At 33.2% G+C, this 13,206-nt stretch overlaps 1 protein-coding gene across 1 annotated transcript in view; it reads left to right on the top strand.

Moving 5' to 3' along the window:
• The window catches only part of RFX6 (regulatory factor X6), a 55,538-nt gene that overhangs the window by 28,329 nt on the left and 14,003 nt on the right, over positions 1 to 13,206 (top strand). Inside the window, exons 7-9 of the mRNA XM_032274964.1 lie at positions 5,976 to 6,083; positions 11,552 to 11,629; positions 11,743 to 11,856. Of these exons, the coding sequence (XP_032130855.1) occupies positions 5,976 to 6,083; positions 11,552 to 11,629; positions 11,743 to 11,856 (300 nt within the window). The remainder of the gene's footprint in view (positions 1 to 5,975; positions 6,084 to 11,551; positions 11,630 to 11,742; positions 11,857 to 13,206) is intronic.

Genomic DNA, 13,206 nt, shown 5'->3' with positions numbered 1-13,206 from the left:
TACTTTCTGTCTCTGTGATTTGTACTACTCTAAGTTCCTCTTTAAGTGGAACCATACAGTATTAGTCTTCTGGTGACTGACTTATTTCATTTACCGTAATGGCCGCAAGGTTCATCCATGTTGTACCATATGTCAGAACATCCTTCCCTTTTAAGGCTGAATGATATTTCATTGTATGTATATACAGCACCATATTTTGCTAATCCAGTCATCTGTTGATGGACATGTGTGTTGCTTCTGCATTTAAGCCATAGTGACTAATGCTGCTGTCAATGTGGATGTGCAAATACCTCTTTGAGATCCTGCTATAATTCTTTTAGGTATATACCCAGAAGTAGAATTACTGCGTTATATAGTAATTCTATTTTTAATTTTGGGGGGAACTACCAAACTGTTTTACATAGCAGCTGTACTATTTTACATTCTCACCGACAATGAACAAGGATTCCAATTTTTTCACATCCTTGACAACACTTGTTATTTTTGCTGTATATGTTTGTATGTGTTTATAGCAGCCATCCCAGTGGGTGTGATGTGGTATCCCATTTAGGGTTTGTTTCACATTTCCTTAATTATTGTAACATTGAGCATCTTTTAATGAATCTACAGTCATTCATATATTTTCTCTGTAGAAGTGTATATCAAGTCCTTTGCCCATTATGAATCATGTTGTTTATTTTTATGTTTTAAGTTTTAGGAGTTCTCAATATATTCTGCATATTAATTCCTTATGAAACATGATTTGCAAATATTTTCTCTCATTCCATATGTTGCCTTTCTACTCTGATCATAGTGTCATATACAGTTTTATATATATAACTTAAGAACAAAAAGTCTTTCATTTTTATGAAGTATAATTTGTCTATGTTTTGTTGTTGCCTGTGTTTTAGTGTCACATATAAAAATGTTTTGCCAAATCACATGTCATGAATCTTTTACTCTATGTTTCCTTCCAAGATTTTTATAGTTTTAGCTCCTACGTAGATATTTGATTCATTTTGGATTAATTTCTATATATGGTGTTAGGTAAAGATCTGACTTTATTCCTTTGACTGTGGACATCCAGCTTTCACAGCACTTTTGCTGGAAGGACTGTTCTTTCCCTATTGAATGGTTTTGGCATCCCTATCAAAAATTATTTTACCATATGTGTAAGGGTTTATTACTGGCCTCTCTGTTCTATTCCATTGGTCTATGTGTCTGGCTTCATGACAGGACCATATTATTTTGATTACTGTAAACTTACAGTACATTTGAAATCAGGAAGTCTTCTATGACTTTGGTCTTCTTTTTCAAGATTGTTTGGCTACCTAGGGTCCCTTGAGATTCCATAGAGATTTTTAGGTGGATTTTTCTGTTTCTGAAAAACTGCCACTAGGATTTTGCATGGTATCACTCTAGGCAGTATTGCTATCTTAAATATTAATTCTAATCCATGAGCATAGGATGTCTTTTTATTTATTTATGTCTTCTTTTATTTCTTTCAGCTCTTTTTTTGTAGTTTTCATTGTACAAGTCTTTCACTTCCTTGGTTAAATTAGTTTTTAAGTATTTTATTCTTTTCGATGCTATTGTAGATGAAATTGTTTTCTTAATTTTCTTTTCAGGCTGTTCATTATTAGTGAATAGAACTGCAACTGATTTTTGCATGCTGGCTTTGAATCCTGCTACTTTGTTGAATCCATTTATTAGTTTGTGTGTGTGCATGTGAGTGTCTGTGTGTGTGTGTGTAATTTTTAGGGTTTTGTACATATATGATTATATCATTTGTGAACAGAGATTTTTTACTTCTTCCTTTTCGTTTTGGATGCCTTTTTTTTCTTTTCTTTTCCTTTTTTTAAATTATACTTTAGGTTCTGGGGTACACGTCTGGAATGTACAGGTTTGTTACATAGTTATACACATGCCATGGTGGTTTGCTGTATCCATCACACCGTCATCTACATTAGGTATTTCTCCTAATGCCATTGGATGCCTTTCTTTTTGCCTAACTACTGTGGCTAAGACTTCCAGTACCATGTTGAGTAGAAGTGATGAAAGCAAACATCCTTGCTTTGTTCCTGATCTCAGAGGAAAATCTTTCAGTCTTTTACCATTAAGTATGATGTTTTCATAAATAACTTTTGGGTTGTTTGAAAAACTCATATGAAGTATGGGTTTTTCATAAACAATTTTATTATATTGAGTTAGCTTTCCTATATGGCTACTTCGTTGCGTATTATTATAATGAAAGGATGTGGAATTTTTTCAAATACTTTTTCTGTATCTAATGAGATTATCATTTTTTTAAATTCCATAAATGTGATGTAACACATTTATTGATTTTTATATATTGAACTATCTTTGCATTCCAGAAATAAATCTCACTTTGATGTATAATCCCATTATTGTGGTGTGGAATTTGGCTTACTAATATTTTGTGGAGAGTTTTTGCATCAAAGTTCATAAGGGATATTGATCTGTAGTTTTCCTGCCTTACAATGTTTCTGTCAACCTTTGGTATCAGTTCATTATTGGTCTCATAGAATAAGTTACAAAGTACTCCTTCCTCTTCAATTCCTTGGAAAACTTTGAGATGTATGGGTGTTAGTTCCTCTTTAAATGTTTAGTAGAATTCACTGGTGAAGCCAACTCTGCGGCATTTCTTTGAGTGTGTTGGTTAATTACCACAAATTTGTAAATTTTCGTTTTTTGCTCTTTTATTTCCAAGTTCATCCTTTATTGGTTGAAGAAGATACATTGTATGACATCTATCTTTTTGAATTCATTGAGACTTAGCTTGTGGCCTAGTATGTGGTCTATCCTGGAAGATGTCCCATGTGCCCTTGAGAATAATGTGTATTATGTTGTTGGGTAGAGTATTCTGCATATGTTTGGTCAATCTAGTTGGTTTATTGTGCCATTGCATCCTCTGTATTCTTACTTATCTTCTGTCTGGTTGTTCTGTCCATTATTGAGAATGAGGTGTTGAAGTCTTCAATATTATTGTGAAACTTTTCATTTCTCCCTTTAATTTTATCAATTTTTCTTCATATATTTTGATTATCTGTTATTATCTGTTACCTGTACCTATGTTATTAGGTACATAAAGGATTATGATTGTTAGATATTTTTTGCTTTATTGAATTTTTATTAATATATAATGTCCTTCTTTGTCTCTCATAAGATTTTTTTTAAATTTAGAGGCTATTTTGTCTAACTTCATTCTGCCAATATCTATCTTTTGATTGGAGAGTTTGATTCATTTACATTTAAAATAATTACCATTAATCAACTCCTCATTATTCCCCATTACCCACTTCACTTCCCATCATCTTGTAACTACTATTCTATTCTCTAACTTCATGTGATCAATTTTTTTATCTCCCGTATATGAGTGAGAACATGTGATATTTGTCTTTCTGTGTCTGGCTTATTTCACTTACCATAATGTTTCCAGTTGTATCCATATTGTTGCAATTGACTTTTAAATTGATGTTGTATTCAGCAATTTTGCTAAAAAAACTTTATTAACCGTAATTTTTGTATAATTTGTTTTAGTTTTTCAGTGAAATCAATTACATCAGTGGCAAGTAATGCTGATATTGTCTCTTCCTTTTCAGTACTTAACCTTTTATTACTTTTTTGAGTTCATTATTATTCTGGCTATAAAAACTGGTATAGTGTTGAGTAAAAAAGGTGACAGCAGGCAACTTTATCTTGTTTGTGGTTTTCAAGGGAATTTTTGTAGTATTTTACCACTAAGTAAGACATCTGTTGTGGGCTTCTGATAGCTAGTCTTTGTATAATAATTAAGTTTTCCTCTATTTCTAGCTTACACACACACACACACACACACACACAAACACACACACACACACACACACAAACACAGAGAGAGAGAGAGAAAGTAATGAATGGTAGTTACATTTTAAACAAACTTTTTTTTCCTGCATCAGTTGAGATGATTGTATAATATACAGCATTTTCCTCTATTTGTTGTTAATATGATGAATTTAAACCTAACGAGTATGATCATACTTATACACTACTGAATTTTGTTAGTATTTTGTTTAATACTGTTTTAAGTGTAGTGATAAGTGAGATTGAAACATAATTTTTCTTTTTCTGTTCTTGTTTACTTTTTACATATATGTTTTCAATTGAATTGGAAAGTTATCTTTTTTTGCTATCATCAGAAAAAAAATCTATTAAGTGTGAAATTGTCTGTTTCCTGAATGCTTGATAAAATGTCACCTGTTAAAATATTTTGAGTCTATTTTTTCTTTGTAAAAATATTTTTGATTACTAATTATATATTTTTAATGGAAATAAGACTATTCCTTTATTCTTAACTTCAATTTAATATAATACTGTGTATTGTCATTTTGGGGGGTTTATATTTCTTTGTTTCTCTTTTCACATATCACCAAATCACATATTGGGAAGAATAAACATGACTTTTCACACAAGAGAAAAAAAAATATGTGAAAAGTACAAACCTTTCTAAAATTAAGATTTAGGTAAATTTTTATTATGCTTGTCTAACAAATGTTAGTTTTCTATTTTGTCATATAAATTCCTTCCTCTAAGGAATAAATTATTTATTTTCTTGTATTTTACATTTTTTCTCTATTTATTGATATTCTTTGACAGTGCAGCAGTAATTGGTACTCATAAATGGAAAGCCCAAAGCATTGAAGGTCTTTGAAGCATTTCTTATAATAAATAGAGTGGATTGAGATTAACTCTGCTATTATATAAGTTTATTATAATTATTTAGTAATAGTTATTAATTAAAACAAATTAATAACTATACTTGAAAAGAGATTAATAAAGCTGAAAATTTAAACCTAATTAAAAAAATGAATTTCTACTATATTTTAAATATAAAACTTGTTTAAGTCTTATATTAAATAAGTCAACAAGAAATCAGGGCTTCTAAAATATCTGGTGTTCAAGGACTCAAAAGTCCTCCCAGTTCCTTTCGCTCTACCATTATAAGTTCTAGAAAGACAGGATGGGAACCCAACCTATCTATAACAGTACTTAAGTTTTTGTCTACTAAACATCTCTAATGGGACAGCGATAAACAAAGAAATGCAGTCTAGAAATAAAGGAAGGAAAACTGTGGGAAAGAACAAAATTTTTCCCATGTCAGGGACACTTTGTGCCCTTTATTATATTCATAATTTCATTCTTTCTCCAAACTATTGATTACAAACCAGTTTGCTAAAATTTTGTTTGAAGTGGAGAAACAATCAGTTATGGCCTGGGAGACAGATTTGCTGAGGCTCCAGTTCTGTCATGAATGTGCATTTGTTCTTTCCATATGGGTTTCCTGTAAGTATACCAGCACAGTAGCATTATAAGTTATTTGTCACTTTTCTAATTTTCTGAAAATGGCTAGAGGTGTGCTTTCCCCAAGAAATGTGAATGAACAACACATGCCTGAATTTAGGGTAGAGGAAACGATGTGGAAGAGTCCAGTGAACTAGCTTGAGAATCAAAAGATAGACTCCAATGAAAATTCTACTAGTAATTACCTCTGAGACTGAATAAATTAATTTACTTTTAATCATCTCATTTACTTAATTTGTGAAGAAGGAGATTGAATTTGACAATTCCTGATCCTCTTATAGTTAAAATAATTTCAATAGTTCCAAAGGCAGATCTTCCTAAATGTATGCCATTAGCAAATGTGTACTTAAATTTTTAAAGTTGTGAAAACTGACAAATATTCAAAACTAAAATTCAAACTGATAAGTAAAATATCCTAACTATGAAACTATTTATTGAAGGTTTGAAAGCCATTTGGCTGACATGCCTAGTTTATTCAGTTATGCAATCTAAACAGTCTACTCAAATCTCCTAATTTCTCATGGTTTGCAGGATGATGAAGAATGAAATTTTATGGATTTGTATTTTACTAGAATAGTATTTTGGAAGCATATAGTTGATAATGATGTATTTGTTTTCATTTTTCTAAATTATAGGGTGGCTTCACTCGTAAATATTCGCTTAGCTCAAAAACTGGAACACTTCTTCCAGAATTCCCCAGCGCTCAACACCTTGTATACCAAGGATGCATTTCTAAGGACAAGGTATCAATTGCAGATATTTCTCTATTGATTTTCTGATATGTTGGCTCCATATGTCAGTTTACTGGGAATTTCATGGCACTGCAGGAAGTGATAAGAAATCTGCATAATCAAACATAATTGACTGATTTATAGGAGGGACAAACTTTTGTTAACATCAACACTTTCAATTAATTATTTACCATCTCCATGATAGTGTGTAATCAGAGGGTGGTAAAATAAACTTTAAAGGACTAAATACTACTTTTTATTTAAAGCTCTATTGAGGAAGAAAATCATAGAATGTGTCTGTCACTTACGCTGTCTTTAGCTAAAAGTTTTATGTTTTCAGTTATCTCCATTTTATTTAAGTAAGTAGTCATCAAGCACTTCTCTAGGACAGAATCTGTTTCTAGCACTGAGGGGGAGGTATCTAGATGAATGCCAGGACTATGCTAGGTGAGCACAAACTTTCCGTAATTCTCAAATTCTATGTTCTCTTACATTTGCATTTTTCCAAGTTAAGAAAGAATTCTTTTCATTGGGGTTCAGTTTATAAATAATTCTCAATATGACTTTTCAATGTTTATGTAACAGCGTGTAAGCTAAATCTTCTATTTCTGTTCTTCTAGAGTCATTTGTTGGGGATCTGTTGGCTGCTTAGTAGCAGGGACCATTATTAAATTACAGCATAATTATTTATACATTTTTGTTTCAACCAAAGCATATATTTCATTAGCATTTGAAGAACATGTCTTTTACAGTGTATTCAGTCAGTTCATATTTCTGAGGTGCTAAGATAAAGGAATATGATTAACTAATGTCCAGATGCATTACTTTAGTAATGGGCTTTTTATAGAAAGGAAGTCAAGGTAGTATATTGATTTAAAAAAATTTATTGGCATGTAAGTAGAGATACATAGTAACTTACAGGGTTCATTTTGATGACACCCATACTCTGTTAGTTAAGAGCAGGCAAAACTTTCTTTAAAAAGAGTGAAATCATGTCTTTTGCAGCAATGTGGATGTGGCTGGAGGCCATTAACATGAGCAAATTAATGCAGTAGAAGAAAACTAAATACTACACGTTCTCACATATAATTGAGAGCTAAACATTGAGTATCCCTAGTCATAAAATGGCAACAGTAGACACTGGGGACTACTGCTGGGGAAGGGGGAGGGGGAAATGGGTTGACAGACTAACTATTGAGTACTATGCTCAGTATCTGGGTAATTGAATCATTTGTATTCCAAACCTCAGCATCTCTCAGTGTACTTATGTAACAAATATGCATATGTACCCTCTGAATCTAAAATAAAAGTTGAAAAAAAAAGTAAAATATATCCTTAAAAAAAGAATGGGCAATGTATTGAAGGTAATTCTCAGATGCCAAATCCAAGGGAGTCTCTTGAACTATGTTCACTTCTGACTGGTCTCTCCCATTACATTTCTCAAGGTTATTACATAATTTTTACCTTATAGATGTAATGTGTCATGTGATGAGTTCATATTTGAGAAACCCCCAGTAAATGCTAACATGTGGCAGTTTGTGAGGATTCCTGTGGAAATCAGGGGGATCTCGGTCTTTTGAGGGAGGGTATTATTGGGTTACTTTTGTGGAGAGGATTGCTTCCATGCAAACTTACCGTGAAGATGTTTATGGTTTAAATATACCTGGTGGGGGAGGGGACCAAAAAGGCGAGCAACAAAGAAGAAAGGAGAAGTAAAAAACAGGCTCCAATAGTTTACTTCAGTTTCTCTCCTGTCCTCCTGCCAATTTGAAAGGCTAGTCTGTAGATCATTTATCACTCAGGTATCAAGGCGCTTTTATAACCCTTGGTTTCTAGGTTTATTCCCAGTGGACTCCATCATGAAAGCCAGGGACTGACACCCTTCTTTGAGGACAATTTAGCTCTTTCACCTTCTTTGCCACTAGCCAAGTTTCTCAAGTAATTTGTCAGTTCCTAGAAAGTGTGGTGGGACTAAAATTAAACACTTAAGGCACTTGCTTTTTTTTTTCTTTTGAGACAGAGTCTCGCTCTGTTGCCCAGGCTAGAGTGCAGTGGCGTGATCTTGGCTCACGGCAACCTTTGCCTCCAGGGTTTAAGTGATTCTCCTGCTTCAGCCTCTGTAGCTGGGATTATAGGTACCTGCCATCATGCCTGGCTAATTTTTGTGTTTTTAGTAGAGACAGGATTTCTCCACATTGGCCAGGCTGGTCTCAAACTCCTGACCTCAAGTGATCCACCTGCCTTGACCTCCCAAAGTATTGGGATTACAGGCATGAGCCACCGTGCCCAGCCAGCACTTGCTTCTTTAAGACAGAAGAAATAGATGCTGCCCAGTGAAAAGCTAACCCCATAAAGGTATTGACTGAATCCAGGGGCCTGCTACTCATAGTGTCTCTCGAGGCAATTGCCTCCCCCACAACATGCTCACTGTCTTTAGTGGAGCTAAGTTTTTCCTCTGCTCCTGCCCTCTCTAATATAATGTCTATTCTCAGAAAATTGACTAAGATTATGTTTACAAAGAATGCAAAGTACACTAGAATTAAAATTTATTGCTCTAAGACTATGTAAGTATTAAATAAACAAATTAAGTTAGTTCAACCATTGTGGAAGACAGTGTGGCAATTTCTGAAGGATTTAGAACTAGAAATACCATTAGACCCAGCAATCCCATTACTTGGTATATACCCAAAGGATTATAAATCATTCTACTATAAAGACATATGCACTTGTATATTTATTGTGGCACTATTCACAATAACAAAGGCTTGGAACCAACCCAAATGCCCATCAATGATAGACTGGATAAAACAAATGTGGCACTTATACACCATGGAATAGTATACAGCCATAATAAAGGATGAATTCATGTCCTTTGCAGGAGGGACATGGATGAAGCTGAAAACTATCATTCTCAACAAACTAACACAAGAAAAGAAAACCAAACACTGCATGTTCTCACTCATAAGTGGGAGTTGGACAGAGAGAGGGGGACATCACACATGGGGCCTGCCAGGGGTGGAGAGCAACAGGAGGGATAGCATTAGGAGAAATAGCTAATGTAGATTATGGGTTGATGGGTGCAGCAAACCACCATGGCTTGTGTATACTTGTGTAACAAACCTGCACTTTCTGCGCATGTACCCCAGAACTTAAAGTGTAATAATAAAAAAAAAAGATTAAAAATTTTTGATGATTTGTATAAAAAGCAATAAATTTTATAACAATAGAAAGACTTGTGAAGATAAAGGCGTACTTGTACTTTAATAGATTTCAGGACTCAAAGGACTAATTTTAAAAGAATTTATTGATACAGAATTGATGTACATAGTTTGGGGCACATGTGATAATTTAATATGCTCATATAATTTGTATGGATAAATCAGTGTAATTGGGTTATTGATCACCTTAAATATTTGTCTTTTCTTTTTGCTAGGAACATTTGAATTGTTCTCTTCTAATTACTTTGAATATGCGATAGATTATTGTAAGCTATTATCACCCTATAGATCTATCAAACACTAGATCTTATTTCTTCTACCAAACTGTGTATTTGTACCCATTAATCAACTTCTGTTTATTTTCCTCTCCCCCTCCTCTTCCCGACCTCTGATAACCATGAGCCTACTCTGTACCTTCATAAGATCCACTTGTTTAGGTCCCACATATGAGTGACAGCATGTGATATTTGTCTTTCTATGCTTGGCTTATTTTACTTAACACAATGCCCTCCAGTTCCATCCATGTTGCTGCAAATGAGAGGATTTTATTTTTTATGGATGAATAATATTCCTTTGTGTATATACCACATTTTCTTTTTCCATTCATCCATTGATGAGCACTTAGGTTGATTCCATATGTTGGCTATTGTGAATAGTGCTGCCATAAACATGGGAGAGCAGATCTCTCTCCTTGATATATTGATTTCCTTTTTTTTTTAAATATATACAGAAAGGGTTAATGTTTGACAACAGTTAGGACTTCACTTCCATCTTTCACATCATACTCATCCTCATTTTAAAAATATGACTTGGAGTAATCTGAAAATATAATAGCATTGCCTGAAGTATAGAGTAAGTCTCATTTACATTGATGGTGACATATCCTGCTAGAGGTATTCTATAGGCAGCACAGGTCCTTCAAATGGATCAGTAATATTCATGTCATTGTTATACTGCTGTAAGCTAAACCACAAAGATATGTGCATTGGGTTGTAGGAATAAAGGGAAATGCAAAGGGTTAGGATAGGACACCTCCATCACCACCACCACTCTAGATGCTATTGGAATCAAAATAGCTGACATCCATCAATTTCTTAATATGTATTATGGATTATTCCAAACACTTTATATTTGTTAATTCATTTAGTCTTCCTAGCAACCTATTTTATAGCTACTGTTATTATCATGTCAATTTTAGACATGAGGAAATTAAAGCACATAAATATCAAGTAGCGTGCCTAACGTTATATAACTAGTAATAACTAGTAAGTGTCAAATTAGAGCTGAGATTGAAATCCAGGTAATCCGAAAGCAAAGCTCACATACTTAACCTCTAAACATTGTTTCTTTTCACATAGAACATGTAACCGGCAACAGGTAGGGAAATTTCTGACACGTGAAGTAAGTTTTAGTTTGAATGTTATTAAGTTGCCAGAATATTACCCATTGCAAATTTTAGAATATACTTAAAACTTTTTAAACTATGCTATGCAAATATCCATGGTAACTTGGAAATAGAGACTTTTTATAATAGACATTCAATGTTTGAACTTTTTTTTTTTGGAAAATGCATCATTTTTACTACTAATTCTAGATAATGTTTAGTATGGTCTTACTGGGTGCCAGGTACTGTTCCATATGTATCACATTTTATTTGATTTGATTTTCTTAACACCATATAATATGTTATTGCTACCTACTTAAAAATCTTGACGCTCAGAGACAAAGCAACTTTTGCAGTCATACCTGGTAAGTAGTGCAGTGAAGGTGGCACTCAGGTTGAGCTGACTCCGGAACCAAAATTGGAAACCATTATGCCATACTGCTCCAAGCATCCACTTCAGAAAACTGTGCGAAGATTTGATGTATTTTACTACTTTATGTTTATTCACCCAAATCTTTTTTACTACTTTTACTACTTTATTTACCCAAAAATTAAATTTAAAAAATTTATTTAAAAATTTAATTTTTTAGTAGGCATAAAACTAGGATGTTATTTTGGCCCATAGTATTCTGAACAATTACCGTTTTCATTGTTCTTATCATACTACACTGTAGTTGTCCATTTGTTTGCTTTTATTCCTTCAAAGGCAGTAAGGTCCTTGAAATAAGGATTTTGCCTTAATTTTTGAGTCTTTAGCCTTGAGCATACTGCTTGGTTATAATAGGATCTTTAAAAAAATGTGTGTTGAACAAATTAACAAGTAAAGGCAGTGTTTTTTAAAATGTTGCTTTGGTTAAGCTTTTTCTTCCTCGAAATAGGTTGATACGCTCATAATGATGTACAAAACTCACTGCCAGTGTATCCTGGACAATGCAATTAATGGGAACTTTGAAGAGGTAAGAATAACAAAGAATGCTTTGTTGACCCTGCTATATATACTTTCATGTTCTGTTCTTAACAAGTTCATGTTAAAGAAAAAATCTTAACATACTTTTTACTCTGCAACTAGATCCAGCATTTTTTATTACACTTTTGGCAAGGAATGCCTGACCATCTTCTTCCCCTGCTCGAAAATCCTGTTATCATTGATATTTTCTGTGTTTGTGACTCAATTCTATATAAGGTAAGCACTTTGGATGTCTTTAAATGATCCACTTATTTCTTTACATAGCATTCTATCTAAATTCTTGCCATATATTTTCAGTAAATGTGTTATTCATGGTGGAGATACACTATCAATTTTTTTCTGATGAGAAAGCTAGCAATTTAATAGTGCATATTTAATAGTGTATATGTTTTAATTGTAGTTTACATTAAGTGAAACAAACTCAATTTCTTTTTACAGCTAATAATGAATCTATATGTGATACAGTTATTAATATGTGAAAACTTAGTTAAATTTTATTAAGTCTCTAAGATGTTTTCATATTAAAATAACGTAATGGATTTACTTCCCATAATGCCAGTGTTTTGGCAAATAGCAGAGTTAGGCACCCTCCTGAGATTAATAATTTGAAAATCTCAAAAACCTCTAACTTTAATGCATTAATGTCTAAATCTCTTCTCAAACCAAATAAGAGTTCCTAAGTATCTACAGAAGGATATTGAAGACATCCTAAATAAAGACAAACTGATTGTCCTTCTAGCCAGACATTTAATGGGAGACAGAAAGACACTAATTCCTGACAGTCTCTTCCCTGGTGGCTACAAGGTCTAAGCTGACGGATAAAACTATATTGCAATGTGTGTACTTTAAAGTGAGTTTGCTTACATTTATCTGTTAACTTATCATAAGGAAAAACAAAAGCTTTCCTTTTAAAAAATAATCTGTGTTGGCAAGAAAACCCAAGCTGGACCCTGTTAAACATTTAGAAAATAGAATCCTTCTAAGTTAGTTGCCACTATCAGATTCTCAGCTTTGCAGAAAAGTAAAGCAGAAACTATTTATAGGTAAATTAAGTCCAGAAACCCCCATGCAGACCAAGAACTAATGAGACAGCTTGAATAAGAGAGCTCATATTTTTATCCGCTGTCTAGTACTTCCTCATCACGGGATGGGAGAAAGCAGGAATAAAATACAATATATTTTCTGCCTTTAGTTCAAGTTAAAGCTGAAGAAGGTTCAAAGGAGAATAAGGATTATCTTGTTTTTTTTTTTTTTTCTGGATTGAATATGAATGCCACCATTTAGAGAAAAATGGTTTAATTTGCATGAATTGTCTGTATTGCTTAACACTAGACAGAGCTCCCAAAACAGGAGAGGAAACAGCTCCATGAGTGAGTGTAAGAAAAGACCTGGGCTCATGCACACACGTTTCCATCAGAGAAAAGCTTTTGGACCATCATTCAGCTTGTCCAAGAAATAATTTTAAAATATACTTTTCCCTTTAAATCATATATATTTTTTAGTCTAACACTAAAATCCTGACTTTAAGTATCTTTAAATGAACCTGGTTTCTCCTTTTCATGGTGG

The sequence above is a fragment of the Sapajus apella genome, unplaced genomic scaffold (assembly GCF_009761245.1).
Source record: "Sapajus apella isolate SASKATOON/1434 unplaced genomic scaffold, GSC_monkey_1.0 scaffold6, whole genome shotgun sequence".
Taxonomy (NCBI): Eukaryota; Metazoa; Chordata; class Mammalia; order Primates; family Cebidae; genus Sapajus; species Sapajus apella.
Note: the sequence above shows the minus strand (reverse complement) of the source record. Positions and strands in the feature narration are given on the sequence as shown.